At 45.6% G+C, this 25624-nt stretch overlaps 4 protein-coding genes across 6 annotated transcripts; 2 read left to right on the forward strand and 2 right to left on the reverse strand.

Moving 5' to 3' along the window:
• The first annotated feature begins 21 nt into the window (after positions 1 to 21).
• On the forward strand, positions 22 to 6472 carry il17ra1a (interleukin 17 receptor A1a). The gene is made up of 11 exons (XM_086022818.1): positions 22 to 279; positions 953 to 977; positions 1082 to 1231; positions 1510 to 1631; positions 1751 to 1877; positions 2002 to 2049; positions 2155 to 2303; positions 2685 to 2759; positions 2833 to 2902; positions 3946 to 4053; positions 4135 to 6472. Exons 1-11 carry the CDS (start codon positions 184 to 186, stop codon positions 5478 to 5480), a joined length of 2316 nt encoding a protein of 771 aa, XP_085878944.1. The 5' UTR covers positions 22 to 183; the 3' UTR covers positions 5481 to 6472.
• tmem121b (transmembrane protein 121B) lies at positions 6437 to 11190 on the reverse strand. The gene has a single exon (XM_086022822.1). It carries the CDS (start codon positions 11117 to 11119, stop codon positions 9932 to 9934), a length of 1188 nt encoding a protein of 395 aa, XP_085878948.1. The 5' UTR covers positions 11120 to 11190; the 3' UTR covers positions 6437 to 9931.
• An 848-nt stretch (positions 11191 to 12038) lies between these two features.
• Positions 12039 to 19683, reverse strand: mkrn1 (makorin, ring finger protein, 1). 3 transcript variants are annotated; one of them, XM_086022820.1, is made up of 8 exons: positions 19531 to 19683; positions 18866 to 19000; positions 15347 to 15519; positions 15000 to 15223; positions 14556 to 14770; positions 14238 to 14348; positions 13769 to 13913; positions 12039 to 13243 (listed from the first exon to the last, which is right to left on the reverse strand). In XM_086022820.1, the coding sequence occupies exons 1-8, from the start codon at positions 19602 to 19604 to the stop codon at positions 13031 to 13033; spliced, it is 1290 nt and encodes a 429-aa protein (XP_085878946.1). In that variant the 5' UTR covers positions 19605 to 19683; the 3' UTR covers positions 12039 to 13030. The 3 variants fall into 3 exon arrangements, with proteins under 3 accessions (XP_085878946.1, XP_085878945.1, XP_085878947.1); XM_086022819.1 differs by having other exon boundaries at positions 12039 to 13246; XM_086022821.1 differs by lacking the exon at positions 19531 to 19683 and adding an exon at positions 19188 to 19516 and having other exon boundaries at positions 12039 to 13246.
• LOC147126574 (toll-like receptor 1) lies at positions 19314 to 24564 on the forward strand. Its single transcript, XM_086022817.1, has 2 exons — positions 19314 to 21199; positions 21311 to 24564. The coding sequence occupies exons 1-2, from the start codon at positions 21186 to 21188 to the stop codon at positions 23769 to 23771; spliced, it is 2475 nt and encodes an 824-aa protein (XP_085878943.1). The 5' UTR covers positions 19314 to 21185; the 3' UTR covers positions 23772 to 24564.
• Positions 24565 to 25624: the final 1060 nt, after the last annotated feature.

Consider the following 25624-nt stretch of genomic DNA (forward strand, 5'->3'; position numbering starts at 1 on the left):
TGAAGGCAGCATAATCAGCAGCAAGCCGGTTATTTTACCACCAAGCCGGAAGTTTTTTCTTTAATTAGCAGTTGCTTTCATTTTATAAACGCTTGTTTTGTGAGCCCAAAATTTACTCTCATGGCAACATTTCGATAATTCCTTCACTGACGCTAATGTCGTTACGGTAATAATCTTTGAAAAATGAGGCTTTTGGGGGGCGTTTTGGCGTTAATGTGCGTGTCGCTGTCGTCCGCGTTGAGAACTTTGACGTCCGCTCCCCTGAAATGCTCCCAACAGGTAAGACACAAACGCACTTTTTGTTTTATTCTAGTTTCATACTGGCACACATTTTATGGATATAATGTTGACATTCAGCAGCTATTTAATGGTGTAGACGAAAGTACTCACATAATGTATTGAAAGAGAAAAACACAGCGCCAGGGGCGTAACTTACGTGGGAGCCAAATCATGGCCCCCCCCCTCACATTCGTGTACTGCACTGATGAAAGTTTTACCTGAACATAAGAACTTTTAAATTAGTTACAATTATGTGAAAGGTTACGTGACTGGCGTACGTGTTTTATGTTCTGTTGTTTTAACCAAAATTTATATCACCAAATATTTTGAATATCAATGCCTTTGAATTGGATAAGCGCATTGAAAAAGATATTTAATATTGTTTAACATTTTGACTGATTTCATTTTCACATCTTAATGATGAATTGCGTCACTCGTGTCAGTGCCGAAAGCAGTGATTTTAATGTGTTTTTGAGTGTATGTGTTCTGTGTTCCAAGTTACTGTCAAAAAATGAATGCTGTTGTCACAAGACAACTTGCGTTCTGTACATGTGTGAATGCCGCTGTCGTGTTACTCCGAAGAACTTTTTATACACCCAAAGATAGCCTGTCTTTACAGGATTAAAATGACAACAATTCTACAGTAATATTTCTTGTTTTTTTTCCTACCTAGGGCCTGAGGTGTGAAGTCAGTTACAGTGAGTGTCTCCCTCCCTCAGAAAAAAAATAAATCCTAATGTCATCATTTCACATGTGGAATTTGCTTTGAATGCAAACCATTTGAGGTGATGTATGTGCTCAGGTAACTGCCTCATCGATAGCGGCTGGCTGAAAGTGAGGGAGTACACGCCAAGTGGTCCGCAGGGGTTGAGGGTTTCTATGGCAACAGTCCGGGATGAGGCAGGACATCTGCAGCCTGTCCTGCTTGCGAACTGGACCATAAGGGATGACGGTGAGTCATGATCAATGTATTAGTTTGATATGATAAAGACAGACGGATTAAAAACAATCCACAAAACGAACAAAAAAAAAAAAAAAACAGAGTACAACCATGATTGAAAATAAAACGCACATCGCTTTTATATGTTGGTAATGAATCAAATATAAGGCCGCTGCCCCCAGGTGCCCCTTCTGGTTTTCTGCCGCCTCTCCACCAAACAATTGTACTGATCTAACAATCCATGTTCAATCTAATGTTGCTAAAAGGTCAACTGTGGCGTCTCTCTGCAGGCAGCATCAGTTACCTGAAAGCCACTGAGCTTCATGTCATGGTGATGGCCACCAATCAGCACCTGTGTGTCAGATATTCCTTTAAAGACAAACTCCCAATGAGGAATCCCCGTGACAACATGGTGGGTTTTTCAAATGAATGGTTTCGTAAGATTAAAAAAAAAAAAAAAAAAAAAAAAGCATTGTAACTCTTCTCATTTGCATTATCTGGTTAAATAAGTAAACAATGTTTTTTTGTCAGTGGTCGTTCTCGGCAAATATGCTGGTGTTGGAACCGGGTCACAAGTACCGGGTTTCTGTCTTCAACATCCCCAAACCAGAAGTGGGCCACAGTGACTATGACGTCAGCGAGAATGTCGTTGTTCCAGGTGGGCCCAAACAACAAAATCTTTCTGGAACTATTAGAGAAAAATAACACATAACATAGACCCATGTTATGTCTCGTGGTATGCGCTCCCTTTTGAAGCGACTCTTGATTTTGCTTTGAATCAGGTTGTCAAGACTCAGGGATGATCATGACCCAGTTTTGCATCGAGAGAGGTGAGTCACTGCTGATTTTGAGAATCAGTAGGTGTACCCTTAGCAAATACGATGCATTTTTCATTTCATTATCATTATTATTTTTTTTTTTTTGCTGTGTTGTAGGAAGCCTTTGGCAGTCCAACATCAGCCTGGCTCTGACATCCAAACAAAGACAGGCACTGACCGTCGGCTTCAGTCCTGACCCGCTGTGTGAAGACTACATGGTCATTGTGAACTGTGCCTCGATCCAACGTGTTGACCACGCGCACAAGGTAAGCTCAGTCGCTGTTTTTTTTTTTTTTTTTTGCCAGCGGCGCTTTTGCAGCACTCTTGTCTCGCAGACACGTTTCCTCCTGAGGAGAATGACCTAGAATATTCCGGTGGGTGCTCATTACGGCATCCTGTACCACGTAGCCTAGATCTCTACCTCAGCCTTTTTAAACAGGAAGCTCATGCAATCTGTCCTATTTTCTAGAATGTTTCTATGCTGCTAACGACAGCAAAATCTGATCAGATGAACGGCAAAGGCAGTTATTAATTAATTATCAAGGCTCTCCCATGCAGTTTTCGTCACTCCCTGCTTGCTGTATTGATTTAGTGTCTAAAGTGATGCCCAATGTTATATGCGTGACTTTTTTTTTTTTTTTTTCCAGGTCAACCAGACACGTCTGAATGTAACCTTCAGCCTTGGTAAATGGCCCAGATCCTGCTGCCAATTTGACATTTCGGTAAAGATAAGATCTGGGTTGACCTTAGTTAAGTACTTTTTCATGAGCTAACGACTTCCTATCTTCTTTTCAGATCAAACCGATGTTCCAAAAATGTGGCGAAGACTGCACCCGTCACAAGAAAAGGCTGCACATTTGTTCAGGTTTGGCAGATGTCTCTTTCACGTGGCGCGTGTGTCTCCGGTAGATTACGTAACATGAGCAATGCTGTCAAAGCAAAAAGTCTGGGTCTTTAACGGTCCGTCCGATTGTGTTGAAAAAGCTACCAGAAAGTCGGCTCCCAGGAGGCAGATTGAGGTGGTTTGCAATTAGTATTTGTTTCATACATATTTGATACACAAAATCAGCAATCCAGATCACCCACGGTCGCTTACTGGTCACAGAGAATGAGTGGCCTCAAGGTGTTTTGGGGGTAGCCTTACAGGGGAAGTCAACTCCAAAACTTTCTTTACAATATGGTCCCCGCTAGTCTAAACACGTGATTGATATTGTGTTTGCTGAATATGACTTAACTAGGGAAATCCGCCCATTTTTGTCCATCTCGGAAGGGGGCGGCCATTTTCTCATCACGGTTGCTCAGGTCACAACCAATCATGGCTCAGCTTCAGAAAACAGGTGAGCTGTGATTGGACTGTGATGTCATCTTCGGTCGACGGCAAGTGACAAAATGGCCGCTCCCTGAGATGGCTCAAAACGGGGTGGATTTTGCAGCTTAACTCATATTCCACAAATGCAATATTAATCGGAATGCCGTGTTTAGACCAGTGGAGGCACATAGAACATATTATTGTGTTTAAAAAAAAAAAAAAAAACTTAAGTGTGGTTTCTTTGAAAGCTGCAGGTGATTTTCAAACATTCAACAGCAATGCAAACATAAAAGCAAGTCCATGTCAACGGTCAAATGTTTGTACCGTGTCATTCCAATGTATATTCCTCTCATCGCGTTCGTCTCGCTTTGGGTTGTGAAGTGTGTCCAAAAAGCCAAAGAAAAAATGAAAAGGTGCGCACAGTTGATACCCTGATCCTCGCTAAACTGACGTCAATAATAGACTCAAAGGAGCTCGATGAAAGACTGTAGTCTGCCTGCAGATAATATACCAGGATAAGTTCTGGTGATGAATTTTATAGCCGACACGGCACAACAGATGGCCTGCTAATAAATCAACTGTAATCCGACTCTTAACAGCCACCCGTCCTCCAGATGCTCCTCAGTACACACCTGTTATTGTGTGCGTGGTGCTCCTATGTGCTGGGATATTTGCCATTTTTATGTACATCCTGTGCAGGAAGCCAGGTTAGTCGCACAAAGCCCGCCCCCGCCCCCCCCCCCCCCTTGCGTCCGATCAAAAGTCACATTTATTTTTAATGCCTTCAGGCAAAACCGCTGACGCTTTGGTTGCGGTTGGAGATGAGAAACCAAAACAGCAGCGGCACGTCGGACCAACCCCGAAGGTTCTGGTGATCTACTCCCAAGACCACCGCCTCTACAGGGACATAGTGTTGAAGCTCTGCGCCTTTCTCCGGGCAAAATGTGGAGCCAAGGTGCTGGTAGATCTGCTGGACGGCAACTCGGTGGGCACGTTCGGCCGCGTGCGCTGGCTGGAGGGCCAGCGGCGACAGCTGACCAATCCCACCGACAAGGTCTTGGTGCTCTGCTCGCGAGGGGTTCAGGCCAAGTGGCGGGCCATGTGCGGCCAGCGCCGCGTGATCCTCAAGGAGGACCTCCTGTCGCCGACCGACGACATGCTCACGCCCTTTCTCAACCTCTTCCTGCCCGACATGCACCGAGCGCGCAAGCACGGCAAGTACATGGTGGCTTACTTCAGCGACGTCAGCGGCGAGCGGGACGTGCCGTCGGTCTTCGACATTGCCGTCAAGTACACGCTGATGAAGCACTTTGAGGAGCTTTACTTCAGCCTGCTGGACATTGAGAAGTACCAGCCCGGTCAGGTCAACCACATCGAGGGCATCGGCGGGGATGAATACTTCAACTGTCCCACAGGTCGAGCCCTGAGGGATGCCATTGAAACCTTCCAGGCGTACCAGATAGAAAATCCCGACTGGTTCGAGAGGGAGTGTTTGCGGAGTGAGGAAGACCTCCCGATCGAGTCCACTTGTCTCACAGACCAGCCGCTGGGCTCACCCGTTCTCGAATGTCTTCCTCTCATCAGAGACGGACTCCCCGTCTATAGGTGTGAGGCGGACGTACGGGAGAACGGAAGCAGCGTTCAAGTCTTGACCCTGGAACTGAACCCGGAAAGCCGGCGCCCGTCATTGGCAGAACTCGTACCGCTGGCCAACCCCGTGTGCGGCCAGCGGCAACAGTCGCTCCTTCCTCGCCCGTGCCCTCCAAGCAGTCCGCGGTCTGCGTTTGCGTCCGGAGAGCGCTGTCCGTCTCCCGAGGGGAGGCACATAAGTCAGATTCCAGAGGAGGACGAGGAAGAGTGGCCAAGCGGCTCCACGGTTTTCGAGGCCCAGGGATCAAACTCGGGAGGGTTACCCCCCCCAAGCGTGAAAAGTGGCCCTCGGAACCAAATCGGCCAGCCTCCGGAAATGCACGAGGGTGAGCCCAGTGCCAACAGTGGATCTGATCAAGGCTACATCTCTAAAATGCCTTCCCCGCTCGGAACTCCCTGCAAGGAGGATCCGCTGGTGGCTCTGGCGAGGCTGCAGGCGGAGCTCTTTCTGAAAACTCTGGATAGCTCTGAGTTTGAGCTCTAGACAAATGTGGGTGATTCTCCACTTGCAATTTGCTAGCTTCGTTTTTTTTTTTTTTTTTTTTAAATGACTTCCTTGCTTAGAATCCCTTCAAGGAGGAGACACTGGCGGCTCTCGCAAGGCTACAGGAGGAACCATGTCCGCAAATTCTGGATAGCTCTCCGTTTCATGGCTCCATCTGGGAATTCAGGATAGTTTGGTCCTTAGTGATTTGGAGAGTGACTTTACACTGATGGTTCGCCTTTTTTTGGTCCCATGCGGTTGTAAAACCACCTACCAGTTTTTTTTGGTTTTTTTTTCTGGAGAGGGTCCAACAGTGGCTATGATCAAGTCTACATGACCAAAGTATGTTACAGTGACGTCCACTGAAGACTCCGGCAAGGGTACAGGAGGAACTGTTTCTGCAAAATGTGATTTTTTTTTTTTTTTTTTTTTTTTTTTTTAGCTACGAGCTTCAGCCGTAGACAAATTTTGGTCCTTTCCACTCCTATACTTTGCTTTCCCTGGTCTAAAGGGAAATTTTGGACAAATTCCAGGGCTCTTACTTGGTAATTGTCCAGAGTCCCATTTGGAACGGAGTTTCCGAGACAAATGGGTAAAGTGAAATTGTGAGACGTTTTTGGGGACGCCATCTAATGTGGGCGGAGCATGGATTGGCTCAAAGTTTGATCATTACGAGGTTTCGCCGTGGCTTGTTTTGTGTGAGCATTTTTACAATTGCCTTTAAATGTGTGCTTCTGCTGTGGCAAATGAATAATAAGAATTGTCTTGCTTTTACATAAAAGCATATCTATACCCTTTTTATTTTCAAATCCCTGTTGCACTTCAATTTTTGGAATCAGGGCACTTTGAACAAGAAGTTTCATAAATGTGGGACTTGATTTTTGACGGAAATTGTCAGTATATTGTGTTTTGTACTTTTCGACCCCTGTAATCGTCACCCTCAAAGAAGTCACCGGTACTTTTCCAATAAAAGCTGATTTATTTGACCTTGACCACACAATACTCTTGTCTTTTAACATCTACGGCACATCCAGTAGATTGGAATATAGTGGTACGGAATATACAGCACACAACTTTACCACGTGTAGGTAGTACTAGTATCTGTAAACAACAGCAAAGATTTCCTGTAAACGTGTAGGAAGAAAGAGGAAAACAGTCAATGAAATATAAAACCAGTTGTGTTCCAATGTTGCGCATTGTTCAGTTGGTGTCCACGAGCGAGGCTGAAGTCCATTTTGTGTCCTTTGGTAGTTTGAATGGAACTGTGCTAGCTCATGCAGGATACATTACATGACAATCTTGTTTTTAAAATTTTTTTTTTTTTTTTTTTTAAGCGTGAAGAAATCATCGGAAGCGGTCAGAAAGATTGTACCATTTCAAATATTTGGTGTGATATGATTATGCAACCAGCGGGAGGCCATTGTGGAATGATGGCTAAGACATGAAGGCAAAAGAATCACTCGAAGCAGCCGCCGCAGCATATTTCATCCAAGCTTGAGTAGCCTTTCCCACGGTTGGGAATCAATCTCATGAGTGAGGTCACGTGACCTAATTAGGGCGCATGACATCATCACGCGAGGCAACAATTGTCGGTCAGACATTCGCCAACGTAAATCTCAAATAGCTGATGGGCTCCGGTATGGCACCTGTTGCCATGGCAACTGCTATCTGCCTGCATCTGTGAGCTCACAAAGCCCCCGCTACTTGTGCCACTTGATTTATTTGAACTCAAAACCAATTCATCTTGTCTGAACGTGTCTGCGACCAGTCCTGGGCTTACCCAAACCCGACCGTCTCCCAAAGTTGAAGTGGGCCAGGATTGGTTCCAACTCAACCACAACCCCCAATGAGGATAAAAGCACTATAGGGGGGGAAAAAAATGAATGGGTTGACATTGCACGTAGTGTAAGGCACGAGTCAGTTTAAGCGCTGACCTGCCTGCTTGGGGAGCAAATCAATTGTACAGAATGCAACGCTAAGAGGCACTAAATACAGTGATACCTTGACGTCCGAATGCCCCTATTGACAAGTTTTCAAGTTATGAGGCGTATTTTTATTTATTTTTTGTTGGTTTTGAGTCCAAATTGTCCCATTTCTTCTTCTTTGTTAGTACCGTATGCAATGCAACACCGTAAAGTGCTGGTTCATAAACACAAATGGCATGTAAATCCATTCCAATGGCAAAAGTTGATTTTAGACACGAATGATCTGACTTACAAGCGCAGAGCGAATTCAACTCACAAGTCAAGGTACCATTGTGCGAATACTCTTTATACTATGTTTGAACTCATAGGAAGTGCAGTGCAATGGAGCTACATTTAAAAATAGCGTGTGCGGTTCAATAGGTTAAAGTGACTTAAGCATAATAATGCACAAGCAAATAAAGATTGTCTCCTGCACAGCAATGCAACATGAATTTTGAGCATGTTTAGCCTAGGTTAGCATGAAACAGGAAAGCAAATTAACAACAGCGTGGATTTGCTTATTAGTGGCCCCCCACCCCCCCCCCCCCCCAAATTTGCAATTTGAACAGTTCATGTTACCAATACATTCTGGACAATTCTTCAAACTGACAGAAATGACATTATTTTGGAAATGGTGCAGGCACTTACGTGGAAAACATACATATGGATTTCTAACATCTTTACTGTTTTTTTTTTCTTCTGTTTTTTTTTTTTTTTTTTTATGGAGTCAACTTCCGTAAATAAACACGTTAACGATTTAACGGTCATGACCGTTTTCCAAGCAGCTCGAGGAGGAGAAATCAACAGCCGCTGATTTAAAAAACAAAAAAAAAAACAAACATACATAAATACTTCATTATTTGTTGCCTAATTCGTCTGATAAAACTGCCCAAGATTGATCCTGTTGTTGAATAGACTAGACTTGTCAAATTTACATCTAGCTACTGCAAGGTTAACTATCTGTTTTGCTGTATTTAGCTGTAGATGTACATGAAACTAGCTAGCATCGTCGGTTACAATGGTGGAAGTGAAGTGGCTAAAAGTGGTGGACAATATACAGTCGCTAGCTTTGCTTTACTATGACACGTTTGGATGACTTTCCATTGAGCAAAGGCTGATTTGTTGCACTGGGTGTACTTTGACAGTGGACATTTACACACATGGGACGTCTTGATGATCGGGTGTCTTTTAAAGCATTTGCGGTACTACAGTGAACCCTCGCAAATTGGTAAAACCCACAAGTAACTTTATACTTGCCTACAGATCCCACAAAAGGGCGGCAAAGCACTTTGTCCTGTAAGACAACGCTATGGCCTGATGAAATTAAGCTCCTCCCTCCACTTCAACATAATTTCTTGGCACCAAGATGCCACCAGATGGCCCCAAAGCACTATTTTTGTATTAAACATGGCTTTGGTCTGAGTACAAAATCGGCAAATGACAGCAGGTTTGGACAGTTGACTTTGCAACAGCAGAACCTTGATATGCGAGGGTTCACGGTATCAGGTGTACGCAGGACAATATTACACATGTCTACTCTAAGTCAGTACTAGCACAGACTTGCAGACAACATAGTCATCAATAGAAGACACTAAATGTGCGAGGTTGGAGTTGGAGTTCTTCAAATGGCACTTTACAACCCACAAAGACATGTTGCATTCAAGTGCAGTGGTAAAAGTCATACACGGAACACTACATCCAATACAAGTGTGTGTGCGTGTGTTAGGAGTGGGGGGGGGGGGGGGGGTTCTGTGCATGTGAATGTATAGCACCTGTCCAATGGTCCCAAATGGGGGGTGCTCTCCAGCCATGTAAAAAAAAAAAAGGGAAAATCGGACCCAAGTTTGGTCAGTGGCGCCCCAAAAAGAAAAAGATTTAAAAGATACAGACATACTTGCCATTGAGGATATCCAGTATACTGCAAACTATACATTATTAAAATCTTAGAATTACATATTTTGTTGCTTTGCATTAAATCTGACAAGAAAAACTCGTCAATGTGACTAAGCTGGTTAGTGACTCATTCTAAAGGGGGTCTAATACTAAAAAGTAATAAAGCACTGCTGTTAGCTATAAAGGCCATGAGGGTCTTGTTTGGTAATAAAGCACATGTGTGTGTCTCACTGTAGAAATAACAAAGGGTTGTGTAAATTTTGTTTTGAAAGTAACAAAAGTAGCCAAGCTTCTAGTTTAAATGTTAAACATTTCTGATTGTTTTTATCCTCATGTGCTATAGATTACATGTATTCTTATTTTTTCTCACTTCTTACAATTGTCATGGCAAATTTTTCAACAAACCTCTGAGTGAGATTATGTATTTAAATAGATTTATATTTACATTATTTTGGAAGATTTCACATTTTAATTAATTAATGGACAATGTAATGCGGGGGGAAAAAATATTAGAATGGACTCTTATTTAATTGAATTGGCTTCATAGTTATTATGTTTGGGAGGCGAGCCTGTAGCCTCCGTCCAGGCAGGCGACTAGGACTGGGCGACCGCCAGCGTGTTGACGTATCCGTGCGGGCACATGTCGTTCTCGGACACGCCGTGCGAGAAGTGGGCCTGGTGGTGGCTGCCCCCTGCCAGCCTCCTGCGCACGCCGCGCACGGCCACGCACTGCTCGGCCAGCTCCAGCAACTTACACGCCAGGAAGAAGACGTTCTTGAACATGAACACCGACACGGGGCCCTCGTACACGTACACCTGGAAGCAGCGGACCACCAGAAGCGGCGCGTTGACAAGGAGGCCCGCCGAGAAGAAGCGAGCCCACAGCCACCGGCACCGGAGCTCCGACGCGGTGAGCTCGTACAGCCACAAGACGGGAGCGGCCAGCGCCACGAAGTACGCCGAGATGACGGTGTACTTGAGGTACGGCGTGGGGATCTCGCTCCGGAGCAGCGCCTCCACCAGGGAGAAGCTGTCGATGAGATCCAGGCAGGTGGAGGTGAAGCAGCTCTGGGAGTGGTGCCGGGTGGCCCCGTTCAGATCCTCGATGATGGCGTTGATGAGGCAGAAGAGCAGCGGCGCCGAGAGCAGGGTGACGATCTTGAAGCCGGTGAGCCCGCACGGCACCTTGGTGGCGACCAGGTCCAGGATGGAGGTCTCCAGGACCAGCGCCACCTTGGGGGTACACGCGATGACGTGGACGAGCCACGCCAGGTAGGCGTAGGTGAACTCGCCGAGGTTGCAGCCGCCGTACGCGGAGCCCTTCTGGTGGAAGCCGCAGGCCCGCTCCCTCTTGCCGCGCGCGTTCTTCACGAAGAAAATCGCCCAGCCGGAGACCACCACCAGGTCCGTGGCGATCCACGAGCACCAGTACAGGTCGGTGAACGCGATGAGGTAGAAGTCCAGCACGCCGCCCTGCAAGACGAGCAGCAGAAAGCACAGGATCTTGTAGAGGAGGCTCCGCGTGGAGCGAGGAGCCAGCAGAGGGGCCCCGGCGTGGGCGAAGTCCGCCGATGTCATGATGCGGCCGCCGGACACCAGCGGCCGGATGCTGCCGCCGCTCTCCTCCGGATGGATGCCGCCGCCGGTGGTGCGCGCGTCACGCCTCCTGCTCAGCAGCCGTCCGGCTTCCGGGGAGGGCGAGGAGGAGACGGGGGAGTCTGAGCCCAAAGTCGCGACGGATTGGAATGCCTTGGAATTGTCTTTAGGAATTTCTGCGATCATTGTATTACAGAGGTCGCGTCAGCTTTCCCCTGCTTTTCTTTCTCCTTGATGTATTTTTTTCTTCGGCGGAGGGAAGAGTTGCTTAGAAAATAAGGCCCGGATTACAGCACATGGAATGGATTGCTACATCCAAGTAAATGTGTAGTTGAGAAATGGTAATCATAAAAAAAGGCACATTAAGTGATTAAATGTATTTATATTAATACAAACCTCTGTTGCGAAATATACAAATACAATATAAAATGTTAAAGATAATTTTCAAAAATCTAGCATCTACAAATATAAAATGGAATAAAGAAAATCAAACCATTACGTCCTATAAAAATATACATTATTGTTAAAAAAAAACGATGCAATATATCTTGAGGAACAAAAGTAAAATTTAGACGATTAACATTCCAATAAAATATATCAGCCTCCTAAATTAATTGCCTAAACGTAACTTTTTTACAGTGTGCACGGAAAGTATTCAGACCCCTTGAAGTGTTTCACTTTGTGTCATTGCAGCCATTTTATTTCTCAATGTTCACCCCATCTTGACAGAAAAATGGCTGCGATGACACAAAGTGAAACATTTCAAGGGGTCTGAATACTTTCCGTCCCCACCGTAAATGCAAATAATTTCAGGGATATAATTGAATGACCAGAGGTGGCCAGCATCCTGTCAAAATAATGACACGATCCATTATTTTAAGAGGCTGACGATATCCATTTTCTATAGTATACCACTTATCCTCGTCGGGGTGGTCGCCAGCCAATCCCAGAGCAAACAACCATCCATACTCACATTCAGAATTTTGAGCCAACGTCTGCTGGGATAGGCGTGACCCCAATGTGGACAAGTGCTATAGAAAATCAACCCAATCTGTATCTCATTCACACAGTCACTGCCCAAACAAAAATGGCACTCCACAGCACATATTGATAATAAACTTTTAATTTCAAGTTAAGATGGATGGCCGTGGAACATAGAAAACACACATTACAGTATAAACATATGCATTCCAACAAGAGTTGGACAGGTTGAAACCAGCTACCGGGGGGGAGGGGAGAAACATTTCACGAGTACAGTTCAAACGTGTAGGATAAAAATTCGGCCAGTAATGCCGACGTGTGGCCCCTATTCCCACCCCTCCCCATCCCCCCGTTGTACTTTTTAGCCTGAATCCGAGGAAGGACTGCCTCCCCCGTCTTTTTTAATTTTTTTTTTTTAATACAACATTTAAAGTCAGTAGATAGTAGAATATTGCACTTAATGAAATGAAGGGGTTTGGGGGAATTGAAAGTTCATATCGCTTGTGAGCTGCTCAGTGACTTAAGGTGCAAACGGATCGGGAAGAGGTTTAACAAACCAACAATTAAGCATAGCGATCGACATGCCTTTTTGATGGTTGATGGAACAAAAAAGTCGTGGCTGGACAGTAAATACTGAGTACACCAGGAACGTGGCTATGATTATTAGTTAGCACAATATATAAGCTATAAACAGCTTTCATAAAAGGTGAGAGGGCCTTCGAAAAGGGTCAAATCTTATAACATGCCCGTCGCAATTAGAATATACGTCAAGTTTGTGTGTATCGTCGAAGAGTGGCAGTCTTATGTACAAAAACGGGTCAATGCGTGAAACCGACGGCCACAAATAAACTTGCGAGATTCCGATTTTGTTCATTCTTACTTTTTTGCTTGGACAACGAGGGGCAAGTCACAGGGATCTAGATATATATATATTTTTTTTAAAGCACAGATGCACTTTTTCAAATTTCATTTTATTAATGGCCTGCTTAAAGGCACTGCCACAATACAAGAAGTTGAGGGGCGAGGGCGAAGCTACTGTCCATCACTCGCACGAGACAGTCCATTAATGGGTGATATGCGAGTATGTGGGAGAGGACAGGAGATTGGGTGCAGTAGCTATAGGTAAATTTCGTAAAAATCATCCAATTCCTCGTGAAACAAGTCCCACTCGTCCTCGGAGTCGGTCACGTCGTCGTCGGTGCCGGCGGCGAGCAGCATGAGGAGCATCTCGCTCAACTCGAACGTGACCATCTCCTCGTCGTCGTTGTCGAACGAGTCGCTGCTTTCTCGCTCGTCCAGGATGTCCCAGAGGCGCGTGTGTCGTGAGCTCTGCTGAAACAAGAGACGGTTACGCTTGTGTTGGAAAACAAATATACACGATGAAGCGGAATTCTAACTAAAACGGTCACGAACAACCGCTTGGTCGACGAGTGAGCTTCAGATACGCCCCCGCTTGTGGGCAAGGTGAGCCATCTATTTTCTCAAAACATGTTTATAATTCATGCTTCAGTATGATACCGTTCCCATTGGGATTTACTGAAAACGTCACCAAAATCTTTCCACTGCATCCTTGTCATTCGGCAACGTCACAAACCTAGAACCCTCTGTATGTATTTTAATCAGTCGGCACCAAATTGGAGTCTGAGATGGATTTTTCTTTTTTCGGTAAGCCCCGCTCTTCTGCAACCGACCAGCAGATGGTGCTACAGTAGCAGACTGGGTGTGAAACACAACCGACCAAGCTACTGTATCGTCCGCCCATTTATTTTCTATAGCGCTTATCCCATCTGAAATTGGGAGGAAGGCGGAGTACCCATTCGAACTGCGTCTGACCACTACGATATGACGTCGTACCCGGTTCCTGCTGTTGGACCCGGTCTGCCGCCGTGGAGGCTGAGCCTCCTCCAGACGCCCGTCAGGAAAAGCGTGCTTGTAGAAACAGTTGGAGCCGAAAGGACACGTTCCGCGGCCCTCGTCGAAGTATCGACACGGTTTACCCCTGGGAAACAGAATGAAGAGACGGAATTATTTTTTTTTTTAAATAGCTTAAAAGCGGAGGTATTATGGATTTTTTTTTTTTTTTTTAATTAAAATTAGTGGACAAAAGAATACATCCGATCCAGCCCCGGAACAAAGTCGCCTTCGCGGTGAGGAGCGGACGGCGGAGCCCACGGTTGACACGCCCAGTGGATATTCTCATTTGCTTTTTTAGACTCGGGGTTCAACACGCAGCCTAGGTTGCGCTCGGTAATGGCGAACTAAAATTGTTGCCCCCTCGTGTAATTTTCCATCTCCTTTAACTGGAGACCGGTGGTCCACATACCCCATGCCTGCCTTGTACGTTTGGATGAGTTTCTGCTTTTCCTCCTTATCCTCCACCCAGAACTCGCTCGGGATGACAAAGTTGGATGTGATTCGACATTCCGGGCAAGATCTGTTGGGCAAACGGAAGTTATGCACACTAGAAAAAATGACAGAGACAGAGAAACTAATGATTGATATTTTTCCCCCCCCCCCCATCAATCTAAAATCGATTTTTTTTTTTGGGGGGGGGGTCTGAATATCTCAGTCCATCATTCACAAAGCAGAAATGTGACAGCTTGTCCTCCATCGCAGAGCACAAACCAAGCGCGTGACTCACTTGATGATTCTGCTCTCGAACTGCCGGGCGCTTCGCCACCTACGGATGCACTTTAGACAGTAGCAGTGGCTGCAGTTGGAGAGGATGCCAAAGCGGCGCTCGCTCGGGTTGCTCTTCTCAAACACCACCTCCATGCACACGCCGCACATCATGTCTTTGCTGCGCTGGATGGCGAACGAGATCTCCATGTCTTTCTCGTGGGCCTCGATGCACGCCTTAAAAGGAAAACGGTTTTTTTTTTTTAGACTGAATCTGATATTCGGCAGAATGAAATTCAGATTTATCGGCCAATTAATTCAAACAATATTGAAGGGATGAAATGGGATTCTTTTTTGCATCCCTTAACGCTGACAACAATAAAGATAAGATGAGGGAATTGAGTTAGCTAAGAGCTAATACCAGCAGATGATGTAATATACCGTGGCTAATTCTTCGAAACGATACCTTGGTGTGGTCCGAGCGCTGGTTGTTGTCGGTGGGGTGGAGCACCTGCAGGCCGCACATGTCGCACACGTCGCCGTGGAGGTAGACGCAGTTGAGGCCGTAGCGGCACTCGCCGACGGCGGCGTACGGACACAGCTGCTTCCTCAGCTCTTTGTCGTCGCGCGCCGCCTCGCTGTCGAACTCCTCGATGAGGGGCACGGTGGTCCGCACGTTTGCCGACTCCGCTGGGGCGCGCGGGGAAAGAGGAAGGTCCATTTAAAGTGCATTTCCGGCAACGGTGAAAAACTCTAAAGGCTTACATACGACCCTCTACACAGCCAGTCGCTAACTTTGCATCAATGGCTCACCGCGTCCACAGTACGGCTGCCCCGGTACAAACTCGGCCGCGTTGACCCAATCTTGCGCCCCTAAGCCGGGCGTGGGCCCACTGAGCTCCGGGTCGGGCTGGCTAGCTCGAGAGGTGGAAGGCAAAGGCTCAGGCGGCGGCAGCTCGTCTTGTGACGGATTGTGATGTTCGAACCTATTCAAAAGAGATTGACGACGTTAGACACCGGCGGGCCTTTGATACATTGGTCAAGGCATTCAAATGCGCAGCCCTAAGTGACGTTGCAGAGTGATTTTCATTTCATTTAAAAGCAGCATCCCACCCCCGCCCCCCGCCCCGCCCCCCCGCTCCAATTGGACAGGCTTTTAACATTCCTGCGCTAAGCCTGCTAAACAGATGGACTTGCAAAAATGAACATTTGTAATCGTCTGGCGATAAAGCTTCAGAGTGATACAGCCGTGGTCTTCCCCCAAAATATTTTCCCAATAGTATTTCACTGTCAACACGCGACCGAAATATTTCAAATAAGTTCCCGGCCCAAGACACTCTTGGTGCATGTGTGGCTCCATGAATCTGACCTTGCAGATAAAGCTCGAGCAAAACACAACCTCCTCTTTTATGCTGGGAGTTTCAGCTGCTCACATTTGGATACTCTCGACTGATGAATGGACGTTGCACATCATTGTTTAAAAAATAATAATAATAATAATTAAGAAAATCTTGAACCTAATTGTTTTTCAGCTGTAAGCAGGCTTTGCATTTAAAGTGCACTGAACAAAGAGTTCTCTATGGTTTAAAGGTTATACAGTTGGGGGATGGGTAGGGATCAGGGGGTATACATGGTAAAGTTTCCCATTTGGCAAGGGGGTGCATATATAATTGAAAAAAAAACCCCACAAAAAAAAAAACACGACTGTTGGCTAGAAGCAGAACATGTCCGTTACCCGTGTGGTGGTTCTTGCTAGACATCCCGAGCAACATGTGCCAAAGGACTTTTGTTGGAAAACTATGTCTTGATATAAATGGAAAGCAGCCCAACTAGAGTTGCCCGACAGGTTGTGTTACTGTCAGTTTACCGTCAAGCTAAGGCAACGTGACAGGAATTCCATGTTCTTGCGGTGACATTTTAAATGGGATGAACGCACATGGCATGGTGGAGGAGCAATATTTACAATGCAATGTAGTATTACAAATTTAAAGTAAACCTCCACCCAAAAAAAAAAAAAAAAAAGTGTTCAGAGAAACTACAAACCCTATAACCCAAGTGCAACAATTTACCATCAACATCATGTTAAACAAAAGAATTTTGAGGAACTTGTAAGGACAGGTAAGCGGAGTGCCCGACTTATATTTTTAGTCCCACTATTACGTAACACACCGCCGTTGACTAGCACAGCAATCACGTTTCAAATACAAACAAGTTTTTACAATACAAAACAATTTTATTGACGTAGTGCGTTTCGTAACAGAAGCTTCGACACCGACTTGTCTCGTAGGCCCCGCGCGTCAGCGTCAACATGACTTAACACGCCATGGCAGCGCAGCGCGTATAGCAATTTAAAAAAATAAAATAAAAAATAATATAAGCCCATCGCTCCTCCGGCCGCCTCCCACGCGCGGCGGCTGGTACACTCAGTGCACACCAGTTAACCAGCCTGTTCCCAGAAAGCCACTCCAGTGTTAGATAAGAATGTGGGGGTGGGGGCTGGCAGGGAGAGAGGTGTCCGCTGGAGCTATGCATAAATAAGGAGGGAGCTGCAGATGACTGAACCTGGGGAACCCAGCAACAGCAGCAAGAGGAGGGAAACTGAGAGCGTTATGCAATTGCTATGCAGGATGCAGTGTCTGTCCCCCCCCCCCCCCCCCCCAAAAAAAAGTGTGTGTGTGGGGGGGGGGGGGGGGGCATTGAGTCTATCACAATAGGCAGGGCCTGGGGAATTGAGCCATAAGAACCCCCCATGTCGGGCGCCTATTCTTTAGCGTTTTAACAGTCAGGAGTCCCCTAAACGCAAGGATGGAGGAATGCCACTCGTCAACATAGCACGAGTGACTTAAAAGCATCATAATCTTGACGAGTGCCTTAAGATCATTGTGGGGAGGGGTGGGGGTGGGGGGGGTGCAGGGGGCTCGAACTGCCTTGGTAACTACGGGTATGCTCCTTGGAGCCAGACACCAAGCAGACGCCGTCTGGGCACACTCAAGCCTGACAACAGAGCGGGACGCTTAATCTGCCTCTCAAAAGGAGACGGCACCGCTGCACGTTGAAGCCCCCCCGACGAACCCCCGTTTCAAGTCAAGACAGAGATGTGAATGTCTTGGGCCTTGTCTACCCATAGCCGGGGGGGGGGGGGGATTTGCAAACGGCGGATATTAGCCTGCGGTTTGCCTTCATCCATACGCGCCATCCGTGTTTTTTTTTTTTTAAATTGAAAAACGGAAAACTCCGGACACAGTGGAGGTCTGCCGTTATTCGGTTGTTAAAAAAGCCCGGCTGCGTGTAGACAAGGCCGCGTCTGTCCTCACTTCTCTTTCATAACAAAAGGGAAGGTGGTGAAATTAACACCGAGCCAAGCAATGACTATTCATTTTCTGGAAAAACACGCCTCTGACATCGCCTAAAATATGCATCTCGTACCATAAGAGATCAAGAATCAACTCCACAAGTGTATTATATGTTGCAGGAAGTCAAAATGTTAACTGTAAAATGGAACTTGTGGTGACATTAGACGGCGGGACATACATTGCAAAGTCGGGGGTGGGCGTCATCACGATTAAATTTAACAACGATGAAATTACACTCACTGAGCGCTGTCAATTTGTTGGGGGGTCTAAACGAACGACATGCTGTGGACTGGCGGCATTTTGCTACCTAATATGAAATTGTGCTGAAATATCAATGCCAAAAAGTAAGCAGAGCTGCACTGAGTGGCACAGATTAGCATTGTGATATTTGTTGAAATTTCGTGACATACCTGATAAAAGACGTCTAAAACGGGCTAATTTCAACACGCCAAGAAATAGAGTGTGTTAAGTGTCCTGCAAAACTTGATCCTTAAAGAGTATTTTGACAATAACTTGTAACAGCCTTTTAATAATTAAAACACCTGGGAACTGGTTCAAACTGTGTGTGTGTGGGGGGGGGGGGGCATGATGTCTCATTTTGGAGCCAGTTGGATCCTGGAAGAGGCTACTTCATTTGACATAATTTCTCATTCCAAACTGTTTAGACAGACTTAAAGTTGTCATCCTCTACAACCAACTGACACTTGACGCAACTCCCAAAGTCATATTCCAAAGCGCGGTATTACATCCTCTCCAGGAAGACAGCTGCACTCAGGCTTCCAAAAAGGCGCTGCCATGGACAACAACATGTTGACAGCGTCAAGTGTCATATCTTGAACCTCGCCAGCGCCGTCATTTTAGACGGTGGAAGTCGTCGCGGATCGACTGACGGCCGAACCCGACTCACCCCCCACCCCCCCCCACCCCCGATGCTTTGCAAGCCCATCTATTATAAAAGGGCTTCGGGCCCAGCACTCACCTGCACCGGTCTCCAAACGCGCAGTTTCCCTTCTGGTAGAACTTGCAAAGCATGGCGCCGGCCGGCTTGCTGTTGGTTAGGTCGTGGGAATATCGACAGTTGTCGCCTTCTTTGCATAGACCGTGCAAAAAATACCTGCAAATAGAAAGTGCCATTAATAGTTCATCGTTAGTCGTTGCAATATAAAGCTTGGTCGTCAACGGTCATTGCCACTATGCGATTACTCCAAACCAACGGCACTCTTCACCATTATTCAAGGTGACAAGCCAGCACTTGATTGTTTTCCCCCCCCCTAACAGAATGCCGACTAGACCGAACTTACAAAACGGTAGTTCTTTACATATGCATCAGTTAAAATAGAAACAAGGTCAACGGCTCGCTCCTTAATGGCCGTTAACCGTGACGCCGCCGCGTCTAGAGGCTTTGTGTCGTCAGAGCTCGCGTCTTTAAAACGACGTCGTCGCTAGGAGGACAAGAAAAATCAAACAAAAACACAGTTGTCAGGCTCAGCTAACGCATAGCAATTCAACAACAGCAGATCGGTCGCGTCGCTAAACCGCCGTTGACAACCGCTCCACACTGGTGTTAACGCCACAATTTTTGAGGCGAAAAGTCCCGCAATGGCTCCCTCGTCGATATTCAAACAGCAGTTCTTCAAATCCTACCTGCAGGTTACGTGTTTGGTCCAACCTCCTGATATCGCTGGGGCCGCTGTGGACGATGCAGCTGCTTCCGCCATTGCTGTTTATGTTTAAGCTGCCGGATGTTTCAGACAGCGCCGCTTCTCGTTCGGGCTTCTTCGGCAATCTTCGGTCCGTTTCGGAGTTTGCCGAAAGACGAAAGCCTCGCGCCACTTGTCGGACGTTTTGTGTCATTACAGTAAAACTGTGTCAGGAAAGAAAAACATCTCCCCCAATAATGCTTTTAGACCTTTTCATAGAAACTGAAATTTCAAATTTAGTTTAGTTTAGTTCCAACAGTATCCAAATTGAAGTATGAGTCATTTCAAAAGAGCAGTTAGTCATTAGTTAAAAGGAGAAGAAGGGTAAAATCATAATTCAAGCCACTGACACTGTTTAATTTACGATAAATGTTATATGGCCTACTGTAAGAGAGGTGTGCCATGTCCACACTGATTTTTTAGTTGCCTTCATGACAGGATCAGTGCCATTTTCTCTCTTTACAGTAGAATGAATGAATCAATAACTTAGGTTCACTACAATTAAATTATTTCAAATGAATACCAAAATACACGTTGATATTTTGCCATTTGACACACACTGATTCAGTCTTAATATGTCTTCTGACCCCTTGGTGGTAACATATCAACAGCTTTATAATAATAATAATAATAATAATAATAATAATAACAATTATAAAAAAGGTGGTTAGGGAGCCCAAAGGTGGCCAGGAAAAGACAATAAAACAAAAAAGGCCTTGTTCATTTGAACCGCAAAGCGAGTTTACTGCAAATGAGAATATGCGTAATATACAAATGTCATTTTACTTCTGTTTTTATAGATCACTCTTCCAAATGTGATACTTCTGGGAATACAGCCATGTGACTTCACTTCCCCTTTTATCTTGTTTCTGTTTTATCCAACCATCCGTTATCTGAGCAAGCAAAAAATGTGGCCGGAAAAATGTGTGGCGGCTGTGGTGGCTTATCTGCAAAAGTGCAAATGTGACATATTGGTCTGATAAAAGTTGCAGTTTGTCAATTGTCGACAATAGAATTAATTCTAATGTATCAGAATAACTGTCGTTCCTTATAGTCTGCACAAATTAAATTGTAACCATAAAAAATGCACAACTGAAAGGCATTTTGTTTTACACTAAAATAGTATTCAAACTCATTTTGCACCATTCTTGTGCATCTATCTGGTTAGTGGTTCCCAATTTTCAATGATGCTCGATAGTGAGAAAACAGCCTGTTTGTTCTGTTGTACTTCAAAGAGCAACTGGAAAGTTGTTCAAGTTTGCAGTTTTCCGGAACGGTTCAAGTCATCCGTAATCATTTATCCTTTTCCGTACATTGACTGAGGAATGTCAGTGAAGTTTTATTAAGACGCTTAATAACTTTCCCACTGTGAAGAAAAAAAAGAAATAAACATGGAGTCCGTCTTCTCTCGCAAAAGCAGTTGAAAACAACTTCGAACAAATGCACAAAAGCCCTTCGTTAGGGCTGCTCAGAGTGAAACAAAAAAGGAGAAATGAACATTTACCAGTACGGAGAAAGAAAGAGGAAGAAAGTAGGTGGTGAAGTGCCATCAAGAGCAGAGATTAAAATACGTGTTGACAGTTGAGTGCTCTTGAAGCTATGTCCTCCCAAGGGTAAGATGCTTTTTTTTTTTTTTTTTTATTTGTTCTTTCAGTAATCTTTCCTGATATTTGCGATGATACAAACCTTCATAAAAAGCACGGGGTTTTTTTTTTTTTCTTCAGGATTGGCGTAGTGGTGCTGTTGGTTATCTCCCTGTTAACACCAGGCTGCACGGCAGCAGGGATGGATGACGACCCATTCAAAATGTGCGTGACTTTGAGGAGGAGGGTCGCAAACCTGTCCTCCAAAAATCTCACGTCCTTTCCCTCACATCTCTCCAACGCCACGGAATACTTGGACATCTCTTACAACCCCATCAAAAGTATCACCGCGCAGGCTTTCCCTCATCTGCCTCGACTGTGTTTTTGGAAGGCAACTTTTTGCGGCCTCAGGCATCTTTCTCCCGACGTGTTTCGGCACACTCCCGCTCTCCAAATACTCAATATATCCTTCAACGAATTAAAAATCATTCCCGCCATTTCACTGCCCCGACTGACATTCTTGGATTTGGCTGACAATCGCTACGAGGGCTACCGGCTGCCGGAGAGTTTCCAGAACCTAACAAATCTGCAAGTGTTGTCGTTAGGAAGCGAGGCGGCGGCGTCCGTGCGTTTGAACGACTTCAAACCCTTAATGAACATCTCCTTGCGACATTTGGTTTTGGGCGCAGGCGTGCCCTGGCAAGTGTACGAGCCGGGAGCTCTTGGGACGTTGTCGGCGCAGAAATTGTCCCTTCACGTTAACTTCTGCGGGCGCTTCGGCATCTTCGACGACCTCCTCGCGGATTTGAACGTGACCCGGGTGAGCGCCCTGAGGTTCGTCGCCATGTTTTCCGACGACTGCAACGTCACCGGCGACGCCTTGCTGAACCTGAGAGCAATGCCGCGTCTGCAAAACCTCACCATAGAAAGCACTTGGATAAACAGCTCGTTCCTGGAGGTATTCCTAAAGACCATTTTGCTGGCTTCCCTCGAGGAATTCTTCTTTGTCAACATCACCTACAGCGAAGATAGACCCGACGGGTTGCAGTTTCACTTTCACCCCGTCAACCACAGCATCAGTCTCCGTGCCGTCACTTTTGATACGGTCATACATTATCAGTACAGGTATCCCATATTTAACATGAGCTTTGAGGAGGCGTTGAATTTGAAATATGTGAAGTTCTCTGGGAGCGGTATGAACATTTTACCCTGTAAAATCTTGTCCACCCTGCCCACGCTGGAGACGCTGGATGTGTCAGACAACCTCCTGTCGGATTTGGGCTTCTGGTGGCCGGCGTGTTCCTACACTTCTGTCTTCCCGAGCCTGAAGCACCTGTTGATGAGCAAGAACCGTTTTACCAGCTTGTCCTTCATCTCGACGCAGACGCACAAAATGAAGCGGCTGGAGTCGCTGGATTTGAGCTTCAACTCCATCTACTTGGACAAAAGGTGCAACTGGCCCGCTCACTTGGTTGAGATCAATCTCGGGAATAACAATCTGGGCAACAGTGTTTTTGAGAACCTCTCGCCAAATTTTCAGCGGATTTACTTGTCCAAAACGGGAATAACCGCCGTAACCCAAGAGGACCTGTCTCGCTTTGCCAAGCTAACACACCTCCGGCTCAGTTTCAACAGCATCCAAGTGCTCCCCGATCAACTCAGCGCCCCGAATCTGATCAGTCTCTACGTGGACCAGAACGCGATAACAACCCTTTCCCGGCAAGTCTTGGGGGGTCTTCCTAAGCTTCAGACCCTCAAAGCTGCAAACAATCCCTTCATATGCTCCTGTGACCTGCACTGGTTCCTCACAGATTTCAACAAGTCCTGGCTCTTGGACTGGCCCTTGGATTACTTATGCAGCACCCCAGCAAAGTTCGCGGGCCTTCCTCTGTCCGAGTACAAAACCAGCGTGATCTCGTGCGAAACATGGCTCCAAACCACAGTGGCTTTCTCCGTCCTACTGTCGGTCGCGACAACCTTGGGCCTCCTCTTCTATAAACTGGACGGCGTGTGGTACACAAAGATGTTATGGGTGTGGATAAGGGTGAAGAGGAGAGGCAAGAAACAATCGCACTTGCTGAACAGCAGGTCCTTTTCGTACCACGCGTTCATCTCCTACAGTCATCAGGACGCCAGCTTTGTGAGCAATGAGCTGGTGCCGTCCTTGGAGAACGCCGGGCTGTCCCTGTGCGTTCACGAACGTGACTTTGTACCCGGCGACTGGATCATAGACAACATCATCAACTGCGTGGAGTCCAGCTACAAAACGCTCTTCGTCCTCTCGAAACATTTTGTCCAGAGCGAATGGTGCAACTACGAGCTCTTCTTTGCCCAGCACCGAGCCGTCAACATCCAGCGGGATTCTTTGGTCTTCATCCTGTTGGAAGCCATCCCCGCCGATTGCCTGCCCAAAAAGTACCTGAGACTGAGAAGTTTGCTCCGGCAGCAGACGTACCTGGAGTGGCCCAACGACGAGCGGAAGCGGCAAGTGTTTTGGGCCAGTCTTAGGTCCATGCTGCACACGGCGGACAAATCTGTGGTCTTGAGGGATGTTGCGACGGATCTCGCCGATACTGCCGGCCTACTTACGAACCAGTTGTAATGCCGGTTCTTTTGTCGATGACCGCAATTGTTTGAAATTCACTGTTACACTGTTTACTGTTGGGAATCCACTTTATCATCTGCAAAGGATTGTTGACAAGGGTCGGACGAAGCAAATGTATATCAGATGGTCGAATAACACTCGCATTGTTGTCTGCTTAAGGCTTTTGATACACGTCCTCACGGCGGCATTTCAAATGTCCACCTGACATGCTGCCCTGCTGCTTGTCTTATGCGCCTGCCTAATAATGTGTGTACAATAATGTGTTTTGTGTGAGGTTCAGTCAAAGCGGGTTAAGTCGTCTCTCCTTTTTGGACCGTATTAGTAATACGTTCACATTTGAGTATTCTCTCTAAAGATATGTGTCAACCTCTCTAATTTGAGCAGATGCATGTGGTAATCAATTTCCACAGCAGTCAAATATGAAATTCTTGACATAGTCTCATGCTTTTCGGTCTTCAGTACTTCCATTTAATATTTGACTTCCTTGTGACTTTTGCTACCAATTATAAGAAGAGATTTTTAGTGGTTTGTGTGGGGTTTTTTTTGTTGTTGTTTGTTTCTCTTCCTCAACGGCATGTCCAAACATTGACAAAAAGAAACTGAACTGAATGTACTGTCTGTGCAAACCATGAGCCAAAATAAACCTTTAATGCTCTCGGATCATGCACAAAATAAGAATTTGTCAAGGTGTACCCGTCCGGCTGTGTGACGGTTTGCTCCATGATTGAATTTGATACGTTTGAAAATGGAAAATAACAAAAAATGAAAATAAATGCTAGGTATAAATGTCTTTTGTCTTGGGTGATCATTTTAATTCCACCATTGCACCGTTCTGAGACTACTTTTACTTTGGGATATTTATGACTCAGGTAAAAAGGAAAAGAGGGATGAGGGATGTTGCTACGGATCTTTGACGCTTGAATCGAATCTAAATAACCGGGCCTCTGCTGTAATAACAAATAAATACATGATGCAATTCATTATCTGTAAATGATTGTTAACTTGGGTCGAATGAAGCAAACGTATGTGTGCTGCTCGAATGAAACTCACATTCTTACCCGCTCAATTCAAATCTTTCAGAAATGTTCTCCTGTGCTTTGTGTAATGCATGTGCCTAATTTCCCATGTATAATTGTGAGTTTTGCGTGAAGTCAAGGCAAAAGGCATATCGTCGAATGATTTGATACATTTCCATCCAAATAGTGGATCCATTACATGCATTCACGACATGCCACAATCAAAGTGAACGTGACAATAAGCGGTCAAGTCACCTTCCCCTTTTGGCTCGGGTGTCAATAACACATTTTACTTTGTGGCGTTTATGCGGCGACTTCTCTAATTCTAGCAGATGCACTTCATACTTTGCAGTGGAACGCAAAATGTATCATTATATTGTTCGCATACACGCACAGCAGCTCATCAAGAGTTTATCAAGTCAATTGATAGGCAATTTACTGTAAAAGCGCCCGATAAGCGCATATGAAGGAATGTAAGGTGGATTGCAAAAAAAAAAAAAAAAAATCTCTGCAGCTCTCCCTGGCTATTCTGCACAGTCACCTCCTTTGTTTATTTTGTTTTTACACTCTGAATCCACGGTTTAACAATATCCATCTATCTATCTATCTATCTATCTATCTATCTATCTATCTATCTATCTATCTGTCTATCTGTCTATCTATCTATCTATCTATCTAGCTATCTAGCTAGCTAGCGAGCTAGCTAGCTAGCTAGCTATCTATCTATATCTATCCATCTATCTGGATAAAGGGTTCAGAAAACAATAATATATTCACACCTAGGGGCAATTTAGACAGTCCAATCAACTTACCATATTATATATATTATATATT

This window comes from Filicampus tigris, chromosome 22 (genome assembly GCF_054856515.1).
Source record: "Filicampus tigris isolate MCC_2025a chromosome 22, RoL_Ftig_1.0, whole genome shotgun sequence".
NCBI lineage: Eukaryota > Metazoa > Chordata > Actinopteri > Syngnathiformes > Syngnathidae > Filicampus > Filicampus tigris.